General features: G+C 42.3%; 2 protein-coding genes across 5 annotated transcripts; one reads left to right on the forward strand and one right to left on the reverse strand.

The window, feature by feature from the left end:
• Nucleotides 1–6,950: 6,950 nt before the first annotated feature.
• slc38a6 (solute carrier family 38 member 6) lies at nt 6,951–19,646 on the reverse strand. 2 transcript variants are annotated; one of them, XR_011244795.1, is made up of 16 exons: nt 19,385–19,646; nt 17,291–17,421; nt 16,657–16,730; nt 15,359–15,411; nt 15,201–15,240; nt 13,098–13,176; nt 10,723–10,808; nt 10,578–10,636; nt 10,426–10,497; nt 9,930–9,986; nt 9,374–9,453; nt 9,159–9,259; nt 8,920–9,044; nt 8,210–8,354; nt 7,800–8,076; nt 6,951–7,676 (listed from the first exon to the last, which is right to left on the reverse strand). XR_011244795.1 is itself a non-coding variant. In XM_069536218.1 (16 exons), exons 1-16 carry the CDS (start codon nt 19,463–19,465, stop codon nt 7,593–7,595), a joined length of 1,362 nt encoding a protein of 453 aa, XP_069392319.1. In that variant the 5' UTR covers nt 19,466–19,646; the 3' UTR covers nt 6,951–7,592. The 2 variants fall into 2 exon arrangements, 1 of the variants encoding a protein (XP_069392319.1); XM_069536218.1 differs by having other exon boundaries at nt 7,800–7,894.
• trmt5 (tRNA methyltransferase 5) lies at nt 19,645–22,739 on the forward strand. 3 transcript variants are annotated; one of them, XM_020084925.2, is made up of 5 exons: nt 19,645–19,739; nt 19,878–20,467; nt 21,257–21,381; nt 21,544–22,183; nt 22,445–22,739. In XM_020084925.2, exons 1-5 carry the CDS (start codon nt 19,732–19,734, stop codon nt 22,501–22,503), a joined length of 1,422 nt encoding a protein of 473 aa, XP_019940484.2. In that variant the 5' UTR covers nt 19,645–19,731; the 3' UTR covers nt 22,504–22,739. The 3 variants fall into 3 exon arrangements, with proteins under 3 accessions (XP_019940484.2, XP_069392318.1, XP_019940483.2); XM_069536217.1 differs by having other exon boundaries at nt 19,730–19,767; XM_020084924.2 differs by lacking the exon at nt 19,645–19,739 and having other exon boundaries at nt 19,781–20,467.
• Nucleotides 22,740–22,742: the final 3 nt, after the last annotated feature.

Here is a 22,742-nt window from a genome sequence, read left to right on the forward strand (position 1 = left end):
AGTCGAGGATGATTTGTTTTGTTTCTTTGTTCTACTGGCAGTCCCCCCCCTTCAACTTCTCTCTCTCTCCCTCTGTCTGTCAACTCTATGGCTCTTTTCCCTGCATCCCTCCCTCCTCATTCCCTTCTAACTCTCTCTGTCATAGCCAAAGCTTGAGTTATGCACCCATGGGAGAACTTGACATGACTGTAGACTCCACAATAGACACCTCACTGGGTGTTGTATGTCGACACTGTAAACACAGTGACATGTGCAGGCCTTAGATACTCACAGGCCTGGATGCATACAGTATTTCTGAAACATCTCCTCATAATGCCAAAACTTTTATTGCGCACAAGCACAAGGCCAACTACCAAAAGCCTCCCATATTTCAGAGTGGACCAATTCTCTGTCTACGACTTAATTTCAGCCACCTGTAGAGTTTCCACGTTCACTTCACAGTCTATGCTCCAATTTATGTCCGTGTAACCCGGGACAGCTTAATCCTCTGGCTCCCTGCCCAGGTACACCCTATAGCTGCAGCTAATGAACCATAGCATTGGTGCCAAACAGGGCAGCGGGGAATACGGAGAGTATGGTTCAGATACGGCACAAACCGTTTCCCAGCTCCTGTGACCCTGGTGAGAGAAATCCTACAGGGTCGATATATATACCTCCCCACCCAACCAACCCAATTACATCCATCAGTCAGCGGGTCCAGAGCAAACCCCCACCCCCAGCACCACAAGACCCCAAACTCTCCTCAGGTAAGGCCATATAGAAACACACATGCTATACTGAGCACACACCCACACACTCACAGGGGCTCAGCCGTGTGGAAGCCAGGTCGTCCCATAAATCACACCTGTAAAAGCTGATGTGGTACTAAACGTGCTTTATTCATGAGTGGTGTTTACTGCCAGTGTTCCACCACAGGAAAACACAACTTAAGCTGGCACGGCTATGCAGAAATTACACCAAGACGTAGAGGTAAGGCCAAATGACCTCATATCATGTTTCGCTGATGCTAGTCATTGCCAAATTTAATTGTGTTTTTATTGAACAAGAAAGAAAAAAAGAGGTAATGCACTATGTTCACCTCTTTTTGAACCCCTACTCTCAGTCTTTGCCTCAACACCAAATACACAGCACACATTAAGATAAAATTATATGAGGGGAGAAATAACATCTAAAGAGAGATGAAAATTAATCATGACAAATAATGACGTAATGATAAAAAAAGGGTTAAAACTATTCAAAATGACTCTTTTATGAGAGATAAAAACACTTACTTTATGAAACTACTCATGAAACTTCCCCAAGAGAGAAACTCAGTTGTTCCACCTTTATGTTGCACACAACCTCCTTGATCCACTCATCATAAGATGAGGGGAAAGAGTGTTTCCAATTCAAAAGCATGAATGCCTGGCTGTTAGGAAGCAGAGGGCCATGACATGACACAATCTACAGCTCCCTGTTAGGGGAAATGACCAGAGAGGAGATTCCAGTCTATCACCATATTGTAAGAGTTTTTGTAATGGGTCAAAAATATTCTAGACCAAATGTTTAACGTGCATGACAGAAACATACAGTAAGTACAAGGTTTGCAGGGCACTGCCCACATCTAACATTGGGATATATTTCAGACAACCTTTGGTTAGTATAATGAATTCTATGTATTTTACATTGAATCATCAGCTAGTTTGAGGATGTTGCCCAACCTGTCATCATCTGCACAAAGCCCCAGATCCTGCTCACATGCAGTTGTCCATATTATCTCCTCCATTAGAGCAAATTGGAAATAAGAGCAGACCACTTTGGTCAAAAGCTAAATTCAAACAGAGAAAACTGAGATTAGGCAGCCAACATCTCTTCCTGATATTCTTCATTATCAGCTGATTAGATAAAAACATCTGACCAATGCTGGTGAGTTTGGAGGATGTGTTGTAAAGAGGAAAGAAGAGGAAAGTCTATACTAAAAGGTGGTGTTGTGAAAACTGCAGGAATGTGAGAGTGGTCGGAGCTGTGTTGGACAGCAGAGCAGAGCATGCAGAGTGGTGGTGGTGGTGTTGGGGGGGTGGGCTCTGTCACAGCCCCTCCAGGGTAATTGGCTCCAGATGTGCGGCAGCGTGGCCCCTGCGCCAGCAAGGCGTCAGGGCCGCATTAAGAGCTCAGCCAAGGGCTGATGGGATCGCAGAGAGACAAGCTCACCCCCCAAATAACACTGAGCCCCATACTGTGCCGCTGACCACAGCACCTCTATCAATACCTCTGGACCCCTGCTCATCATCTGACCAAATAGCACCACTCTGCCGTACTTCTAAAAACACCTTGAAGTCCGTCTTGTTTATTTACAGAAGGTGGGTTTCACTCTTGATCACTGCCCCTGAAAATTCAAACCTCTGCTATCTCCCATCACGGTTTATTATGTCTCTGTGACTGAGTTGACAGCAATCTATAAGTCAAGGCTCTTTTTTCTCATCATTGTGTTTTTGTTATTGTGTTGAGCCAGTTTGTGGACTGACAGGTGAAGAGGGTTTCAGGTAGTTTTTGCCCTGGATGCTGTTTACACAGCACACAATTCAACACAGCAACATGTTTGGTGCACACAGTTGTTCAGGATGTTCAGGACTGGAGTTTTCAGTGGTTTTGAAGGAACTGGGGTTGTGTGACGTTCAAAGGGGACATGAAGACTCTCTTCACTGGGTTCAAGTTTTATGCACATTTTGAATTGAATGAGCTTCTATCTGTCCTACAACTGCAGTCATGCTTTTCCCTTTATGATTTTAAAGAGCAGTGGTTGGCATTGTCACCTCACAGCAAAAGGGCTCCACTTTCGATTCTAGTTCGGCCTGTGTGGAGCTGGCATGTTCTCCCCATGTCCGGCTTCCTCCCACAGTCCAAAGACATGCAGACAGGGGAGTGCAGACTGACCAGATGTGTGATTGTGAGTGTGGAAGGTTGTCGCTGTATGTAACAATACGCTGGTGACCTGTCCAGGGTAAAGACCACCTCTCGCCCAGTGTCAGCTTGGATTGACTCCAGCTCCACCCGCGACCCTCGAAGGAGGTGTAATAGAGGGATTGTGTCATCTGATTTTTTTCATGATTCTTGTAATTGTTTTAATGAAGTCCTTATTGTGTCACCTTTATGTACTGATTTTTTGTTGTGCTGTAATTACTCGCTGATTGTAAATGTCCCCTGTTCTCAGGTTTCTCTTAAACAAGGGATGGAAAACCTCGATGAGACTGTCTGATTAAATAAAAGATGAAATAAAATGTCTGAGACACGCTGGATAGAAAGCAGAGGAAGTCGACAATGTGGAGTCTCGAAAAGAAGCAGTGAAGATAAATCGCCCGTTGAGATGTTATTGTACAAGATAATTCCTTTTCCTTTGGGTGTTGCAAACATGACTTGTTTGCTGAATGTCCTCTGTATTTCATCCTGGGGCTTTTAGCGATACAGTTTCTAAAGAGGAAATCTGATTGTAAAAAGAGTAAGTCTTACTGTGACCAGAGCATCTGCTGTCTGAGAAAGAGTCCTCAAAGCAAGACGGAGGAATGCTCTTACTGTGACACAAGGAGCATGTTTACTGATCGAGCATGGAAATCCATTACAGACAGAAAAGCAGCATGAAGCTATAGCAGACGGGGAGAAAGGACAGACTGGAAGGAGAGAAGAAAAATTAGATGGAGAGCACTTCATCAGCGATGACACTTGTGTATTGATGGCCTTTGCCGAGTTGCAGTCCACCACCATGACTAACAGAACCACTCATCATGCCAGCCAGCATTGAAATGCATGTGTGCAAAGACGCATGAAGCAGCGAGGAATGCCTGTTGAACAAGGTCATGTGGGTAAACACAGAGCAGATGTGCCTGTTCTCAGCTCGGCTTTATTCTCTGATGTCCACTACCTGTGATGGTATGTTGCTCTGATGTTGTTCCTTGAACACAAACAGGAAGTGGAACACTGTACTGACTCACCACAAAGTCAAACTGAGCTGTTTAGACTTTTGGATGCTTTCTGCACGTCATCTCATCCAATGGCTTCAATAAAAAAAAATCATATGTAACACATTTAAATTATCCACGCCTATATTCTTATTAATGAATCAACTGAATGCTATTTAAAACTATTTATTGGTGGATATTGCTACTTTATTTTTGGGAAGCTGTGGTTGAGGGGGTAGAGAGGGGTGTCCAATGACCAGAAGGTCAGCAGCTTGAACCCAGTCTCCCCCATTCCACGTGCTACAGAGTCCTTGGATAATGAACTCCAAACTGCCCCTGATGGCTGTGCTGACAGTATATGAGACATGTATGATATAGAAAATGCTGCACATAGAACACATAGCACATGTATGAAAGTGTGTGTGAATGGATGAATAGCAAAACTGTACTGTAAAGTGCTTTGACAGGTCAAAAAAGACTAGAAAAGTGCATTTCAAATATACATTTACTAACTTTTATTCCACAGTTAAATTGTATAGATTGGTCAAGTTGGCATTTGTACTACTATCACATGGAGGTGGTCACCAGGTGATTAAACTCATGCATCAAACATTTACCATGACTTTCATCTATTGCAGCTAATTGTTTATTCATAACACTTATTAATTTTACTTTGCCATTTCAAACATGTATTCATTTGCCTACCACTATTTTCATCTGTCTATCAATTAGGCCTACTTTAGAATGTATTCTACTTTTAGTCATTCATTTCAACACAAGCAACTGAGACTCAGAACATTTTCATGGATTTCAAAAGGCAGAATTGGAAAAACAAATGCAAGATTGTGGATTTATTTTGTTGAGACCTGCTGCCATCAAAGATAAGCATATTTCTGGTGGGAAAGATTTTGTGATTTGTGCACCGATTCTCCACAGGGGCCTGGAAGGTTTGATGCATTTCCAGATTAAGAGGGGATCCATTCAGTTTTTTTCTCCACTTTCTTTGACTATATTTTATGGCAAATAAATCATTTAAGCTGCCAGACCACTTCTTTAAGAACTGGACAATCAAGTGCAGGATTCTTTGGAGGAGGTGCTGTTCTAGTTGCACAAGACCATGAAAACCATTTTATTATCAACTGTACCTCCTCTTTACACAAATATTTGGATATATGTCGAATCAAATCATGAAAAATCACATTTTAGTTGGATTCAATTTTTAACCCCTGGCAGCTGCAGAAGTTCTCCATGGTATATGTACTCACAACTGATCTAATCCTAGATGGCAGCTCCTTTAGAAAATAATAATAATAAAGAAGGAAACTATGTCAAAGGTCAAAGTGTGGACATTCAGATCAGACCCAGCTGTTACTCAAAACTCCTGATTTCCAAAAACAGAAAATAATTTTCAAAGAACACAGGCAACACCTCTTAAAACAATAAAAGAGCAGAGGCAGCCAGCAGGGTTTTAATTTCAGTCCACCACCGCTCCTCCGCCTCCTTCCATCCTTTAACCCTGGGAGATGGTGTTGTCATACTGCTGGACGTGGGCCCGGGGTGTGAGTGAGTTTAACTAAACAAAAACACTCCCACCCCGAGCAGAGGACCCATACCTCAGTGAGACCTCCAGAAGAACAGCTCTGCTCTGTGTTAACGTGCATTTTTCCAACACATGATAAAAGTGGGAGAAAAGTGGAGCATCTGGTTATCTCTTCCTAGTTAGGCTTTAATAAACCCAAAGAGGAATGTCTATGAAATGAGGAATATAGGGGCTGCTGTGAACACAGTCTGACACTAGATGGTGATCTTGTGCTACATAAGGAATCAGCTCAGGGGACAGTGTGTGTGGGAGAGTCAGAGGGTTTTTACTGGTAACAGACAGCTGATGGTGGCTGCTGGGACACACGAGTAACTTTCAGGTTTCATTTTTACATTAAAAAGATCCTGTATGAAAACAATAACAACTACAAGGCATTGTTAAACCAATGCTGCCATACTATACACGTCTGTGTAGTTTGTGTGTTGTCAGATGGTTTCACTGTTTGAGGTTTCAAACATGAAGAACTATCAAAAGATTTCACAAGACAATTTGAGAGAGAAAGTGTATGAGTGTGTGTGTGTGTGTGTGTGGTCCAGGTATTAGTCATGTTGTTGGGATGCACATTTGTTGAAGAGTCACATTGTGGAAAATGGTTAAAGTTAGGATAAGTCACCAGGAAATTGATTACAGTCAAATGTGTGTGTGTGTGTGTGTGTGTGTGTGTGTGTGTGTGTGTGTGTGTGTGTGTGTGTGTGTCAGACATCCCTACCCCATTAATCATCTCCTGACCCCAGGAGTTTGGCCTGGAGGGGGAACCACTGAATAACTGAACTAGTAGATCAGAAAAACTAGCCACGCTTTGACAACAGGAACATGCATCCTACAACAGATGCATAAGTATTAACTGTCTAATAGTATGTATGTATATTTTATTAAATACTGCTGTACTTTTACTTAAGCATAGGTTTGACTGCAGGATCTGTTATAAAGTAGTTTGAGATGTATTGGTACTTGAATTAAGGATCCGAGTCTGTCCTCCATCATTGACTAAACCCACACACTTTACATATTCAGTGTTAATGTGTAGTTGTGTGCACTTACTTTATTCATAGGAGCGTCTTCTGGAGCAGTGGATTGAGGCCGGGGATATTTCCTGAACTGGGGGAACCTCCCCTAAGTGGGCGGGGGACCGGTCGGCCTGATTCCTTAGATTAAAAGCAGCAGTTGGGTGGACACAGGTTCCAGAGGCAGCATGAAGACAATCTAAACAGCATCATGATTGGAAACGGACTGAGCATGTGGCTTTCATTAGCTACAGGCTGAACACACATCACAACACTGAGGAGTGGGTCTCAATGTCAATACTGCGCCTGTCAATCAAACACACAGCCACGACTGTGACATGATAGACGCATGAGTTTTCCACAACAGTGATAAAGATGTCTTTTAGTGGTTAAATGAGCAAACTGACATATCAGTGAAGAAACAATTTCCCTTTTATTACATGCCCCAAATATGAAGGATGACATGATATTACATTATAACCACATGGAGTATATAATAATTAACTGGTCCAAACAAACTCGTTTATAGAGCATACAAAGTAGCAGCAGAACCATTTAAACCTGAGATCTGAAGGTTTTTAAGTGGAGTGGCAAATCAACACACGGATTAAAAACATAAAAAAGCTGAAGAGCTTAAAGTGAACAAAATAAAAAGACGTAGCCATAAATCCGGTGAAGTTAATAAGCCATTGTTATCTGCAAAAATCTAAGCGAGAAGTAAACTTGACACATTTATGGTTCAGACAAAACATTTTCACACATATGTACAGAGATTGTAAAGATAAGGTGCATGATCACCCACATAGATAAACACACTGGCTGTCAGCAAGTTAAAAAAAGAAAACAAGAATAGGTAACGGGCAACTCGGAGTAAATGTTACCCATCTGTCATCTTCGTTTCAGCCACATAAAAAAAATTAAGATGAATCTGATGTTTGGTCAGTAAAACCTCAGGTCAACTGTATAATAAACATAAGCATCTTCTGATATTCAGTACTTGGATTTTTTGGCACGTTTTTTTTTCCCTTTCATTGCTCATACACTTGCGAGTGGGGGTTAGGAGCTCTGTGCCCACGTAATGACGATGACTGAGAAGCTGGTGAGTCCCATAATTAAGCCGAACACCATCAACATCACAGCCTGGAAACACAAAGAGCACAAAACACAACAGCTCTTAAACAGAAATGCTTAAAATTGAACAAAATATACTCAAAGTGGCTCAATCTCAACAGTAATTAAGATATAGACTGAGTATGTTTTTACCCCGATGGAGTCAAAGGATCTGAGCGGTTGTCTGCTCATCCTCAGGTAGAAGATTCCAGGGAAGATAAACAACAGACAGCTGGATGTTGTCGATCCTGAGGGGGGAAAGAGGAAAAACCTTTGACTCACACAGATGACAGATAGCGGCTTCATAAACTGTTTCAGCAGGACTGCACCATTAATGATGTATGAGCAGATACTGTGATTTTAGCCACCACGATCAATAATTGTAGAATATTGACGTCTTTGCTGAGATCTCGGCTGCTTCTATCGTCTGCTGCAGTTACAAACAGTTAAGAACATTCAAATAGTCACATTTGCTCTAAATAACCGTGTTTAAATAGAAAAAGATTAATCATATGACTTATTAACAAAGCAGTCTATATTTATATTTCAAAAACACCACGTACCCACTACTCCAAACACATTTCTGATATCAGGTACAAAGATGGCCAGCATCAGCACCACACCCAGGACGGTGAAAGTGGCGACGATGTGGATCAGCCAGGAGAAAGGACGTCCTCCACAGAGCAGCAGGATGAGAGCTTTACGGGCCTGGAGCACACGCAGTAATTCAAAACAAATCAATCATCTGGAGATAAATCTCCTGTGTTTTATTATAGTATCTGTCATCACCTGTTTATACACCTAAGGCTAAAAATACGAGTTTTATGTTTAGACAGATACATGAATGAACATAGATCTGCTTACAACTGCATTATAGCCTATTGTTTACTAATTTACATACAGTTGAACAAATATAAATATAATATATATATATAATATATATTATATATATAATATAATATATATATGTAAATTGATTATAATTAAGTTCCTTTTAAAAGGGGAAAAAATATCCAAATAGTAGAAATCGTTGAATTTAATTAGTGTAAATAACAGAAACAATCATTGTTACCAAAAAGAACAAAATAAATATAAAATTTAATTACTTATTTTAAAAAAAGATTTGTTAAAAAACAGTTGTATAAAACACTGACAACCATTTCTTGATTTTTAATAATTTCATAGATTTGAAGAAGGAATCTTAAAAGGGTAAAAGAAAAATTGGGATACTCTTGTGTAGTGTTTGCTTGTATCATGACGTCGGTCTACTCACGGGGAAATGAATGAGTGGTACAGTCAGCAACACAGAGAGGAGGATGGCCATTCGAACCATCATCACCATGATGTCGTGCGGCAAGTACATGTCGTAGCCGAGCAGCAGCTCAGAGTTCACCTGAGCTTTGAGAGGATGACAGGGAACGAGTGAGGCCATGATGTGAACAGATGTGACAGAATATTTTGGTAGCTGCAGTCAAATGTTTTACTCAGTGATGTTTGTCCCTGCAGGCTTACCATAGAAGGTGAGGTAGCCAAACAGTGCAGAGATGAGGTAAACCAGGAAGCTGAGGCTGATGCTGACATTTGTAACATTCTGCATTCTGGCTTTAGTAGGTCTGAAAGACACACGGAGATATTACACATCATTACAACAGATGTGGAATAATGAGAGCAGAGATTTAAACTGAAAAGTGGATGTAAAGGTAAATCTGAGAGGCTGCAGTGCTGACCGGTCCAATTCGCAGTAGATTGGCAGGATGGCCGTGTGGCACAGGAAGGAGAAGGCCATGGTGGGGATGGCGTAGGCGCTCTGCAACACACAAGCCATCGTTAACAAATTATCAGCTTACACTGTTAGAACAGGAGTGAGAGGGGGCAGGAGGGTCAAGGTATAGCTTGCGTTGTAGCGATCACCATCTGGGTCACATTTCTGAGCAAGATTTATTCACTCGAACGTAAATAAGCATCTCTAAATACCACGCTAGTGCAGGTTTTAAGGATCTTGTTTCAAAACAGCATCAAGCTGCATCTTAACAACTGGAACCAACATGTGCTTTGTGTGTAATTCTGCGTGCCACATGTACGTTTGACCTTTATGTGTAACATACATGTCAGAGGCAGCTGCATCGCGAGCTTGAGTTCCCTACATGTGCAGCCCATCCTTCATAGGTAGGGAGTGGGACTTGTCACCAGAGTTAAAGCGAACCTACTTTCTGCAGCTCGTCACTGCCACCTCACAGTTTGTGCATGTGCAGCAAAGAGAAAAGACCGGTTGTATATACGCACCTCGCTGGAGATGACAAAGAGTTTGGGCGTGCACTCTGAGTCTGTGGTATTTGACACCTGGAGAAAACAAGGAGAGAAGAGGGAGTGTGTTATTTCTGACTTCTGCCATGCTGCTGCGAATGGAAAGAAACATGCAGATGAATTCCGTTGCCTGGGTTTGGAGCTAGAAGGAAAACAATGAACCAATGCCAGGTCTGAAGTTATAGCACAATCTGTATAATTTCTATAGGTCAGAGTTCACTTCCAGGCTCAGGCAAGGTCACCTGCACTTCCTTCCCCTCAGGACTGGCATCAGTCACCGTGCACAGAGCTCCACAAGCTCCTCTGGTCCTCATCAGCCAGAGCGGACCCAATCAGTCAACTCAATCCTCTGAGTTTTTCCTCCTAATCCTGTGGCCGTGACCGTCTGCTCCAGACTACCTACCTCAGACCTGGGGTATCTCATGTGGGTGTGTTTGTGTAGATAAGCAGGGAAGGAAATGGGGTTTGCTGTTACCTGGAAGGCTCCTGAAAGTGTGGTCACATTGTGAGGCAGAGGGCAGGGGATGGACCATTTCTTGACAATAACCTGGAGACAACAGAATAGATAAATATGAGAGGGTTGGTGTAAGGAAAAATATCATTTTGAAAGGGGATATTAAAACTTACCACAACTGTAAAGTAGAGCATGAAGAAGAAAGCTATGCTGCTGGTGTATCCCAGGAAGCCTGAAACAACAAGAGACATATCTGGTAAGAAATAATGATTCAAACAAGTCGGAGCAGAAAATAAAGACACTATTTAATAGACTTACCAATTTTTGGCAATATCGACAGAGGTAGAACGACACAGACGGTGACTATGATCAGGAGCAGCCTGCTGTCTTCATACCAGGCATTTCTGGAAAACAAAAAGAGCACACGAAGCGTTAAAGGCCTGTGATTAATCAAGCCCCATTTCTCACTCTGGTCTATCTGAAATGTCAGGGGACAGCAGAGATGAATCTTCTGTTCCTTAAAAAATGGACTGGCTCTGGAAATTTGTCTCCATTTCGAGCTCAAATAAAGAGCGACAGATTCGTCATGTGGTTTGAATTAAGGGGCTTTAGCTCTCGCAAACCATAACAATTATGTAATTCACATGCAAACGTTGTGTCGCTCCGTCAGATGAGACCACATTTCACTTGCCGAGTTTTCGGAGAAGGGGAATAATATTTTCCTTTGCTGAAGGATAGCCTTGACGGTTTACTCAGGATTGGGGAGCTATTGGAGGAAGAGGAGGAGGAGGAGGGGCAGCGCTTGAGGTGACACATGTGGAAGGCATGCTGGCTCCGCTGGGGTTGGGGTCGGGTGGGAAGGGTGCTGCCTGGTGCTGCTGTACGTCGGGCCGCGGCGTGGGGTCACGGGGGACTGGCTCCACCGCTCTTTATGGGGCTCCCACAGTCAGCAGCACCTGCTCCGACCACATCAACACCCACTGACCCCTGTTTGGCAGTTTCACAGCTGTGGCGTTTTCACAGGCGCTGATGGATTTGTCTCTGCGTCTACACCGTTTCTGCTCTGTAACTGGATGACCTCTGCTCCGACCTCCTCCCTGTCTCGTCCAATCGCCTCCACTCAAACCTAAGTTTAGCCATTAGGGAGCACTCGCTTTGCTAACCTCCCTACTCTCCACTTTTACACACTGTTATGCAGATGCTGCGATGTAAAAAAAAAAAAAGAATCCCCACCACCATTAGGATCCACTCTCAGGAGGCTCGGGGCTTACTGCAAAAGGCACAGGATACAGAGAAGACCCATGAAATGTGGAACATTTTACGGTATAACAAGACGCAGGATAGAGCTCAGTTAAGGCCGGAGTGTGACTGCCAATGAGTCAATCTCCGCAAAGTCTTGAAATCAGCAGAAATCTGGCCAACGCAAACCCACAGCTGTCCACGTATCGGGCCTTCTTACGAAACTTAAACAAAACTGGAGAAACTTAACCAGGACATACACTCTTCTTTTGTTTGAGCAGATGACGACACATCTCCACTCTGCGGTGTTGTAATAAATGAGCCAGAAAAATAGAAACACGCTCTGATACAAAGCGGCTCGTTTATTTCGGCATTGATGGAACTGAGTGTTTGTCCGTTAACATCCACAGACCCGCTCATTAAGAGAAATGTTTCGTTTCCCTCAGCAGCAAGCTGTAATTAGAATGGCAAAACTGATATCCCCTTGTATCAGTCTGATTCCGGGGGAAACATGTGTGAGAGATTTGGGGGGGGTGAAAGGAGCAGCGCTAATACAAAGCAGCTGTGTGTGTGTGGAAGAGTCTGATGTTGACGGATCGGGCCGAGAGCAGCTACAACTCTCGCTTAAACCAGTGTGGCCAATAATAAAGTGATAGAAGTTACATTCTTGGCCGAGGGAGGGCTCGTCCACGCAGGCCAATGAAAGACACAGGCTGCTGCTGGAGGGTGATGAATGGCTCTCTATCATAAAAACATTTCCTCTGGGCATGTTTCACACTAAACACACAACACTGAGCACGAGTTTCCCTCCAGTCACTCGCACACTTTAGTCTCAGTAGTGTCCTGTGGTTTTGTGAGACATCTTCTTCCACCGCATTATTCATTGATGTTTTTTCTTTTTTTGTTGCTCGACTGATTCCAGTTTCTGCAGCTTTGTGGTGCAGAAGCGTCAAATTTGGATGTGTGATGGCCAGAATGAAAAATCTACATCGTCATGGGAACAGGAACGACTCATTATTTATCTTAATGCAGCTAATTTGAAAGAATATCTTGGTTCTGACCGCAGCTGTGACAGACTTTGAACCAAAATGTTTCATTGGTGACGGAGATCCAGTGGATGTCATGTAACAAAGTACATTTATTCCATTGATGTATTAGTACATTACTCAAAGGTCCAGTGTGTAAGATTTAGGTGAAAGGGAACTACTGGAAGAAATTTTACATAAAATAAACCTAGTGATGTTTTCACCAACGTGTAATCATCTAAATTGGATGAATTGTTGTTTTCCTGACCCTAGAACAAGCCCTTAAATACTTTAGATTTACATCGCCATCAATAAATAAAAAAACATTTACTGTTCAGGGTAGGGACACTTATTTTTGTGTATTTATTTGTACTTATACTTCTTTAAAATGTCAGAGTACTTCCTCCACCTCAACAGCTGTACACCTACCCTGTGCTGTCTGGACTCAGGAAGACGCTTATAGCTGCAGGAAGCTCCGACTTCAGGATGAACAAGTAGGACGACATGGCTGAAAGGAGGGAGGGGAGAGAAGAAGATGTTTTTCACACTGAATAAACATCACACAGAAAACAATCCTACCAAAACCAGTAAACACATAAACACGGCGGCCGACTGTAAGCTGCCACAAGCAGCATGGCTGTGGGAGGGTGGGTGTTTGTTTTCCAGCACAAGAAAGGCAGGGTGGAGGGGGGGGGGGGGGTACCGCGGCTCTGAGTTAATGCACATGGGTGGGGCAGGCAGCTCAACGGGATCATCAGCAAAGCCCCTCAGTACAGAGGAACAGACATTATGCAGATCTTCTAGTTGCTGGAAAGCTGGAGTAGCAGCCAGGATGGAGAAGTGGCCAGGGAGGGGAGGGAGGGAGGGAGGGAGGGAGGCAGGGAGGGAGGAATGCTAACAATAATGATCTCTGACGCTAATCCAGGTATTTCTCCCCCTTCTCCACCTCACTCGGAAACAGGATATTATCTGAACCTGACAGGCTCCAACATACTTCCCCATACGCTCAGGCAGCCAATGAGAGAAGGGATCTGGTTCACCTAATGATGGGTACACCAGCCCCACAAACACAAGGGGGCTGAAACAGGAGAGAGAAGATGGAGACTGCATTCGGAGAAGGCAACATGTTTGTCTAGATGCAGTGTGTGGTCAGTCATAAGGGGAGATAATGTCTGGGGATTTCACTTTGTGAAGCCAGGCAGAGCCAGAGTGAGCTGGGACCTCACTGCCCCTGGGGCAGGTCTTGCTCTCGCCGTTTAATAAGCCCAGACCATAATCCCTCAGATCCTGTATTTGTTTATAAAAGAAAATTCCTCCAATAACCCTCCAGCCCACACAGACACAAGGACACTCACTGAGAATAACTCATGCCATTTATAAGCACTCAGATCCGTCAATAACGGGATATTACGAGGCTGCAGCTGCTTTAGTGTTTTAGCCAAAAAATGTTTCACTGCTAACATCCATCCAACAATTTAATTGAACCATAAAAGATGAAAAATATTTTCAACCACACAAATGGATACAGACACGCTGACGGGGGGATCACACACACACATAATGATGCAATGGTTTAGTTTCATGCAGTTGGTTACTATGAGCACAACAACACTCTGATGGGAATTCCTGGAGGTATAATACTTACATGTCTAAACAAAAAAAGGCCCTTGAGTGAAGAGAAGGGATCGTTATTGGCCAAGTGGTAAAACAACACATTCTAATGTAATGTAAAAAGTGAAGGAAAATTGCTGTGAAGCTCGTGTGTGTGGTCAGCAGATAGTGAGCGAGTGTGTCCGACAGAGGACAGAGCCACTTTCTTTTCATTAAGAGTGAGGGGAGAGGTGGGCTGTGAGAGCTCTGAGCTGCACAGTAATTAAGGTCAATTGGCCCATCAGCCTTTGGCAGCGCAGATGAATGTTTACCCAGAGTGAGACTAATTGCACTCTTATAAAAGGGGCCCGGGGTGTAGACAGATGCGCGTTGGAGTGTTGGCTCTCACAATCTCACACATACTGCCCCATGCTGGGAAAACCACAAACATACCAGAGGGCACGGCAATAATCCACTCAGCCGCGCCACTAATGACTGCAGAGGAGCTACCACCTCCGCTCTCCACTGTCTGGGAAGCGGCGTTTTTGTGGCAGAGGCACAGATAGAGATGGCAGTGGAGGGAAGCGAGGAGGTGGGGGGGGGGGGGGATAGATGGAGGGGTCCCATTAGGTTACTCAACACTGAGAGGGTGGGAGTGGGTTGACCATCAGTGATCAATTAGACACAAAGTCAGGTTTCAGGCCCAGGGGAGGGGGCTGCGAGGACAGCGGCGACAGAGTCAAAGGTTATCAGGGGAATCTGTATAATAGCCTCGTAGAGGGAGTAAAAACCCAGCCCACAGCTCTCCAGTAGGAGGCGCTATCTACCTCCACAATGAACCAAGAGTGTGGCCCTCAGTACTCTGCTAATGTAAAAAAAATCAGTTTGTCCAGCGTCAGAAATAATGTGTGTAGAAGTGCCGTGAAATCGAGGCTGACTTACCACCAATATTTTGGATGAGAATCGCAACTCCCACCAGAACCTAAAAAAAAAGAAGTTCAGAGTTAATACGTTTCTGAATCAAGTTGAAAAGTACAAGTGTGTGAGTTCCCTCTTTGCTGACAGGGTGAACTCACACTAATCCAAATGTCAACACTTACTTTTCCTGGTTTTCCCAAAGCTTTCCCTCCAAGATCTTCATAGGAATTGATGCCTGTGAGAGAAAAATCAAAAAACAATGAGACATGACGCAGTAGACTAGAATCGCACTCATGCCTCAACAACAACACACCTTCAACATCATAACTATATAATTCAATGGAACTGCACCACATTTCACACTCTCATAGATATCAGATCCCTAAATGTGGGAAATCATTTTTTCCACCAAGATCCATGAATTATTCCTTTGGAAAGATAAAAAAATTCCTGGATCTGGAGCTGCTCCAGAATTCTGTTCCGTTTTTTTTGTGCAATCTTGGTTAGAAATAGAAATAAAGCAACAAACAAATAGACAGGGGTGAAAACATAACCTCCTTGTTGGAGATAACTACTCAAAGATGTATATAGGCTATATATGAAAAATAAAATTTAATAGGATGGTGCTAATATGACATTTAAATTTTTTAATACTTTATATTTGTGAATTTATTTTGTAGAACACACAATTACAGGTAACGTGAAGCATTAAACACAACTCACACGTTATCAGCCATTAAGTTTGTGTAAAGAGTTAAATTCCTCATAGTTTTTCCTTTCAATATTTATTCAGTAGACACCCAAACATAAAGCAAATAACTCACAAAAAGAAAAAAAGGAAAAGTGATAATTAAAAATTCTAAACAAATAAGAAAAAATAAATACATGTACATATTCTGAATTTGGAAAGAAATATATAGAATTTCTCTTCTGTGAAATATCCATATTCATATGTTACAACAATTTGGACCAATACTGGAATTTATCGAGAAAAGTCAATTTTTAAGTTTTTATTTTTCTCTATATATTTTTTGTATATTGCCTAATTTGAGTGATTTTGATGTTGTTATTTTATTGTTTTAATTGTTTAATTTTCTTTTTAATTTTATTGCTGGGTATGATCTGGCATTTTAAGATTTTCTATCTTTGCACTTTTTCTGCACTATTTTATAATGTGAAGTACCTTTTAACTAGAAATACAGTTTATTATTATCAGTATTGCTTTTTTGCTTAACTTCACATTTTCAAAAAGACACTGAGCAGTAATTAAGCTTAAACATCTCTTTATTATCTATTTTTATTTCCCCTCTTGGCTCCTTTGACTCAATTTCAAACATTACTTTAACATCACATTCAAATGCAATCAGATGATGCAATCACAGGGGGATTTGTAAACAAAAATGTGGAGGAAATCTCCTGGATAAACCTGCAGGTGACGTGTCCATCTAAAGTTAGACTGTTTCTATTGTCAGTTTCTCACCTGTTTGGTCACATAGCTTCAGCAGGAGATGTATAGAGTACGCTGCCAGGCTGGACACTAGTACCAACAGAATACTGGAGAGGAAGCGGTAGATAGAGCAGAGATCAGTACACACAAGGTCGAAATTGACAATTTTTTTATCGGTCAATTGGAGATGTTCCGATACCATTCTTCTCTTCTCAATACCTGGATTTCTGCTTTTCGACAGATACAGAGCATCTATCTGATACCAGAACATTTAGAAAAATACTTCACAGTACTAACTGAAAAAGAACAAGAATAGCTGTTCAAAATAAAGCCAAAGATTTTAATAATAAAGATCTTTTATGTAGAGTGGAACAAACCTAAATACCAAATATATTCCCTCATTATATGATTTACAACATTGTTTTCATTGGACAAACCATTCAGCGAGCACTCGTTCTGTCCCACCACTTATTTGTACAGGTTATTCCATTAATTTGTATCTGAGTTATTGTGTATTCATAGTTAGGGTTTGTGCCACTAAAGCAGCTCATCAGCTACGATCATAAGAGCTTTACAAACCAAAATGAACGCCCTGTTTTAAACCTATTATATAAATAAAACTCCTCAAACAGCTCTTTGGGAAAAGGTGGAATAAGAGCATTCTTACCAGAAACCAACTATGCCTGTGCTGGCCATAGCATAAGCTAGACCCAGTATACCACTGCCCATGATGGCGTTCATCAGGTTAAACACAGAAGAGACGATGGAGGCTCCTTTGGCCCTGGTCGGCACTGATCCCTGCACACATATACAAAAAAGAGAGCAATAGTTACATCATAAATATCCAGGAGGAGAGATAGAAGATGAAAAGGTGAAGCAGTGAGTGTTAGGACAAAGGAAAAGCAGAAGAAATCTGATTATTTATGTAAGAGCTTCAGGAGCATTGCACCCGACAGCATTACGAACAACTGGCCGGTCCCGATGATGGATGTCATGAAACAACGCGGTGGTGGCATGAAGGATCAGGGACTGGAAATGGGAATGGATGGGGTGGGATTTGAGCGGCTGGCTGCGGGGACAGCTGCCTGAGCTCAGGATAAGGGGAGCTGCCCAAACTGCTTGACCTCTTTAATGGGGGATATCCTGCGGAGAACGAGCGGCAACTCTGGTGTCAGTGTCACAACAAGCTCAGATTGACCTGTGGGCCGCTGAGTCCGATTCACCCTGAGTTACAGTACCGGGAGACAGGAAGTCAACCGTGGCACGATGACACCAGGTGTGTGAATATAAAGACAAATGCTGCTAAATTAATTAAACGGATTTAAAATAAATACTACAAATGTGACTTTTAAAACAAAGATGCAGCAGTACAATAATGTAAAGAGATAAATCAATATATGCATTATAACGGATGCATTTTTCACCTTCTTATTCTTACTAAGGGCCACAGTGGGGGGAGGCATATCCCAGCATTCACCAGTCCGGCATGGTGCTGGGTGAAACAACAAAGTCCACAGGTGATAATCACTGCTCGTTTCCCTCTGTGATTGGTTTTAGATTAGAGATAGGATTAATCTAGAGAATGTGGAAGCATGAGTGGTTAAATCAAGTAACCTGATGTGTCAATGTGTTAATCACACAGAAGTTTCTACTGTCCACACTTCCTGTGAGTGTCTATCTCTGACAACAGTGCAGTAAATGAATCACTGACAGATGCTGATCGATAAAAACCTTATCATGAACTGGCAATCACCAAGTCAGATTAATCATCGCAGCATGGATCCACATTTCGATGCTTCTCAAATCTGATCCACTGTCTCGTTTGTTAGTTTGTTCAAATGCTGCAGTGCCTCCCCAGAAGGAGATATATATATATATAATTAATAATACACACCTAAAGAGGCTTAATGAAAAATGTAAGGAACAATAAAACAATTTCAATTACTATCACAATATGATTCTTAGCAAAAGCAATATAACAAAGGTTCAATAAATATATATATATATATATATATATATATATAGTTATAGTTATATTGCTGATAGGGTGTGCACAGTGAGGAGGTATAACACAATATTGACCATTGAACAAACCTGGGTAAAAAACAGTGCAGCTATTTTTTTGCTTTGCTTCTATTGTTGCCAATGTTTGTCTTCTACTTCTCTTTATTTTTCTTTTATTTAATTGATATAGTCTACATCATGATAACTGTTTCAAACATGTAACATGTTATTAGTTGTTTTTTGACATTTGCAATTTCAAACCTGACCAGGGGCTGCAGCTGAAACTCAGCCTCCTGGTGACTCTGGCACTTTTACACTGTTGTTATTAACACGCGCTGTCCCTAAAAAATACACGTAATAATTCAAATACAAATCTGAATTCATTGTTTTGGAGATTTTTATGAAAATGTTACCATTCCAAGTTTTCCAACAGGTTTTCCATTTGTTCTATCTAATCCTTTAAAAAACAGTATTTGTGACCAAACACAGTTTAATTCACAGTTTACTGGGAATTCTTCCTTGTAAATGACACATACAATTACTTTCTATTTGTCATACATGTAAATACATACATATATCCTGAGAGGTAATAAAAGGTTTTGCAGTTTCTGGTGGATTTCCTATGTAAGTGCTGACAGAAGAAAGATAACAGGAAGGAAAGGAACTTATCGCTGCTTCAGTTAAAAGTTCAGACTGAAGCACACACACACACACAGACACACACACACACACACACACACACAGATGTTATACTCACATTTGTTAATAAAGGAGCCGTTTCGTCGTCTCTTCTGTCTCCGGCGACACATTCTCGGTAAAGATCTACGTTGACACTCATGTTCTGCAGCTGAGACGTGAACACACACTGAAGCTCTCCGCTGCTTCACTTTAATCTGTGTTCAGTCTGATTCTCTCATCAGCTGATCGCCACTGTTGTTATTGTTCAGCGCCACTCGCGTCACGTGCCTGTCATTTCCGTCGCTTTAATATGTCAGAGAAAAAAACCGTCCAATCAGGGTTCAGCTCTCCGCCTGTTTGACCAATCAGCACTCAGTCCCGGTCTCACACTGATGACGTAACACAAGCGTGTCCGAGAGCGGAGGGATGTTAAGGTCTGAGAAGTTTCCAGTGATTTTCTCTGTAATACTGACATGATGATGACTGTTTTAACCTGCTATTGTTATGTGTGTGTTCAACTATCAGCAGGTTTCCATTGTGTGTGTGTTTCCATTGTTCTGTTTCCGTTCCAGGCTCCTCAGCAGAGTGTTAACATCTGCACGCACACACAGGAACCTCAAAGCAGCTGCTCACCTCGGGTCTGCAGCCTCTCCATCAGCTGCACTCTGTCCCGGCTCCGCTCTGGAAACCACGATGGAGCCTAAACTGTACCAGCCCCCTGCAGGGGTCCGAGGCATGACCTCCCTGGACAAAGAGGCCTTCACGCAGACCATCACGGTCCCAGCTTTAAGGGTGCCCATCAGGGTCTTGAACAAGGTGATAAAGAGCCTGAAGAAGGCGACCATCCAGCGCCCAGGGATGCCAAGAGTCGTTCAAGACGCGGAGGACGGAGGCGACTTTCGTTTGATCCTGTTGGACCCTCACCGAATTTCCTCCACGAGCTCCTTCTCTGAGGCCGAAGCCGAGGCTCTGAGGTCCTTCGAAGTCTCTGAGGAGCTGCAGTCCCACGAGCTGCAGCTGACCTACGACAACCTGAAGAGCGAGGAGGTGCTGGAGGCCGTGCTGCCTCAGGGGCAGGACGTGACCTCCGCGTTCAGCCGGGTGGGACACATCGCACACATGAACCTCAGGGACCACCAGCTCCCGTACAAGAAACTCATAGGTGAGATGCAGACGTGAACAAACCTTGATAAAGATTCTCCCAGTCTCTGAACTCTACTGGAGGGATAAACATTCTTTCTCCTAAATTTATTCCCTAATTAAATGATTAACATCATTTTCATTCTGCCCAATCAAGTCAGCTTTATTTCAGGTATCTGTCACTCTCGTTCTAAACTGTTAGTCATTAAAAAATACTAACACATGTATTATTATATATTTGCCACTAAAGCAGCATTTCAACTTATAACTTAAAAAGCAAAGGAACTCTCTTATTTAGGTTTCACTCAGTCAAGCTGCACCACATTGCACACGCTCATAAATATCAGTTCCCTTTTTTCTTTTTGTCAACAAGATCCATAAATTATTCTCGTAGAAATCTACAAAAATCTGTCAACATTAAAGCCCCTGATCCAGATCCATACCAATATAATGAGTTCTTTCTTTTTTCTCCCATGATCCATCCGTCCACTGAGTTTCATGGAAATCTGTTACCTCCATGATGGAGATCAGAAATACAGTCAAACCCCCACAGCCATGGTGCATATCCCTAAACCAAATTTGGGGAATTTTAGATGACCTATTTAGAGCTGTCCCTGTATTTAATGCTAATACAACAAAATACAGATATTTTAAATAGCTGTTAAGAATATTAACTTAATTTTATCTTGAAATTCTTACATTTCTGAATTTCTTAATTAAACTAACTCAAAGAAAACTAGAGTTAATAAAGAAACACCAGGTTTATGGAGTTACACTCACTGTCACAACTTTTCTGTTGCTTCCGTTGTAGGTCAAGTCATCATGGATAAAAACCCTGGTGTTACCTGTGTGGTCAATAAAACAAACATCATCGACTCAACGTACCGGAACTTCAAAATGGAGGTGCTCGCTGGAGAGGAGAACATGGTTGCTAAAGTAAGTAATAGAACAAATACAAAGATAATGCTGTGTTAAATGACACACATATTGTATTTTCACAGTATTTCCTGTTTCTCAGTTATGATTCAATATATTCAGAACATCTACAGAAGTTTTAGAAGCATCTGATGCTCAACATCACTTTTCTGTGTGTTGCAGGTGAAAGAAAATGGGGTGACATATGAGTTTGACTTCTCTCGTGTGTACTGGAACTCCCGGCTGAGCACAGAGCACCAGCGCGTGGTGCAGCTCGTCAAACGTGGTGACACCGTGTTTGACGTGTTTGCTGGTGTCGGACCCTTTGCCGTCCCCGCTGCGCGCTCAGGCGCCAATGTGTTAGCCAACGATCTCAACCCAGAGTCCTACCGATGGCTGCAGCACAACTGCAAACTCAACAAGGTGGAGAGCAAAGTGCGAACGTTTAACCTGGACGGCAGAGCGTTCATCCAGGGACCCTTGAAGCAGGAGCTGCCTGCGCTGCTGAAAGGAAAAGGCAGCGTTCATGTGGTGATGAACTTACCTGCTTTAGCTTTGGACTTTCTGGATGCATTCAGAGGCCTCCTGCACCAGGAAACTCCCTGTGACGAGAACTTACCCACGGTGCACTGCTACGGCTTCTCTAAAGATGACAACCCGGACACAGACGTGGTGAAGAGGGCGTCCCGCAGCCTCGGGTTCCCCCTGGAGAACAGATGCTCCTTGCATTTTGTGCGTAACGTAGCTCCCAACAAAGATATGATGTGTGTGAGATTCACACTCCCTAAAGAAGTCCTCTTCAGCAGCAGTCATGATCCCACAGGTGAGAACTAAAGATTCAGTTACAAAGTGATAGTGACCTCAGTGAGACGTCAATTATTCTCTTGGAAACTTGTGACACTGTCAAAAAATGTCACATCACGTTAAAGAAAGTGAAAAAATCATGGATCTGGTAATTAACTTTATTTGCATTAAATTCACCACTGTCACTATCATTGTATGTGCTGTGTTTAGCCTATTGCCACATCAGCCAAGTAAGTTTTATTCTGTTCATCTCTAAATGTTTTTTTGTGTCTATCCACAGAACCCTCAGAGGAACCGGCCCCAAAGAGACAGAAGTGTGAAGAAACAGATTCACTGTAAAAATCTCACAAGGAAATATCTAATATCAAACTTATTTTGGAGTTTGTTTTTGTTTTATGAGAAAGTTTTAATTCTTGCATCTTTTACAGATGTTGAAATTACAACCAGTTTTGGTTTAATAATTTACCCCATCTTTTCAAAAGAGAATGTATCACAACTGTTATTATTCAGGGCTTGACGTGTTTAGTCCTGAGTGTTTTCTTTTCTTAAATAAACCGGTAAAATGATGGACAGACGCT

The sequence above is a fragment of the Paralichthys olivaceus genome, chromosome 12 (assembly GCF_024713975.1).
Source record: "Paralichthys olivaceus isolate ysfri-2021 chromosome 12, ASM2471397v2, whole genome shotgun sequence".
NCBI lineage: Eukaryota > Metazoa > Chordata > Actinopteri > Pleuronectiformes > Paralichthyidae > Paralichthys > Paralichthys olivaceus.

Excerpts from the sequence above, each read along its gene's own strand:
- trmt5 (XM_020084924.2), top strand. The coding sequence starts at position 19,810 with ATGTGTGTGTTCAACTATCAGCAGGTTTCCATTGTGTGTGTGTTTCCA. Across the intron at positions 20,468-21,256 it reads CCCGTACAAGAAACTCATAG|GTCAAGTCATCATGGATAAA; the intron begins GTGAGATGCAGA and ends CTTCCGTTGTAG. Across the intron at positions 22,184-22,444 it reads CAGCAGTCATGATCCCACAG|AACCCTCAGAGGAACCGGCC; the intron begins GTGAGAACTAAA and ends GTCTATCCACAG.
- slc38a6 (XM_069536218.1), bottom strand. The coding sequence starts at position 19,465 with ATGAGTGTCAACGTAGATCTTTACCGAGAATGTGTCGCCGGAGACAGA. Across the intron at positions 15,241-15,358 it reads CTTTGGGAAAACCAGGAAAA|GTTCTGGTGGGAGTTGCGAT; the intron begins GTAAGTGTTGAC and ends CTTTTTTTTTAG. Across the intron at positions 10,498-10,577 it reads TGCTCTACTTTACAGTTGTG|GTTATTGTCAAGAAATGGTC; the intron begins GTAAGTTTTAAT and ends TGTTGTCTCCAG.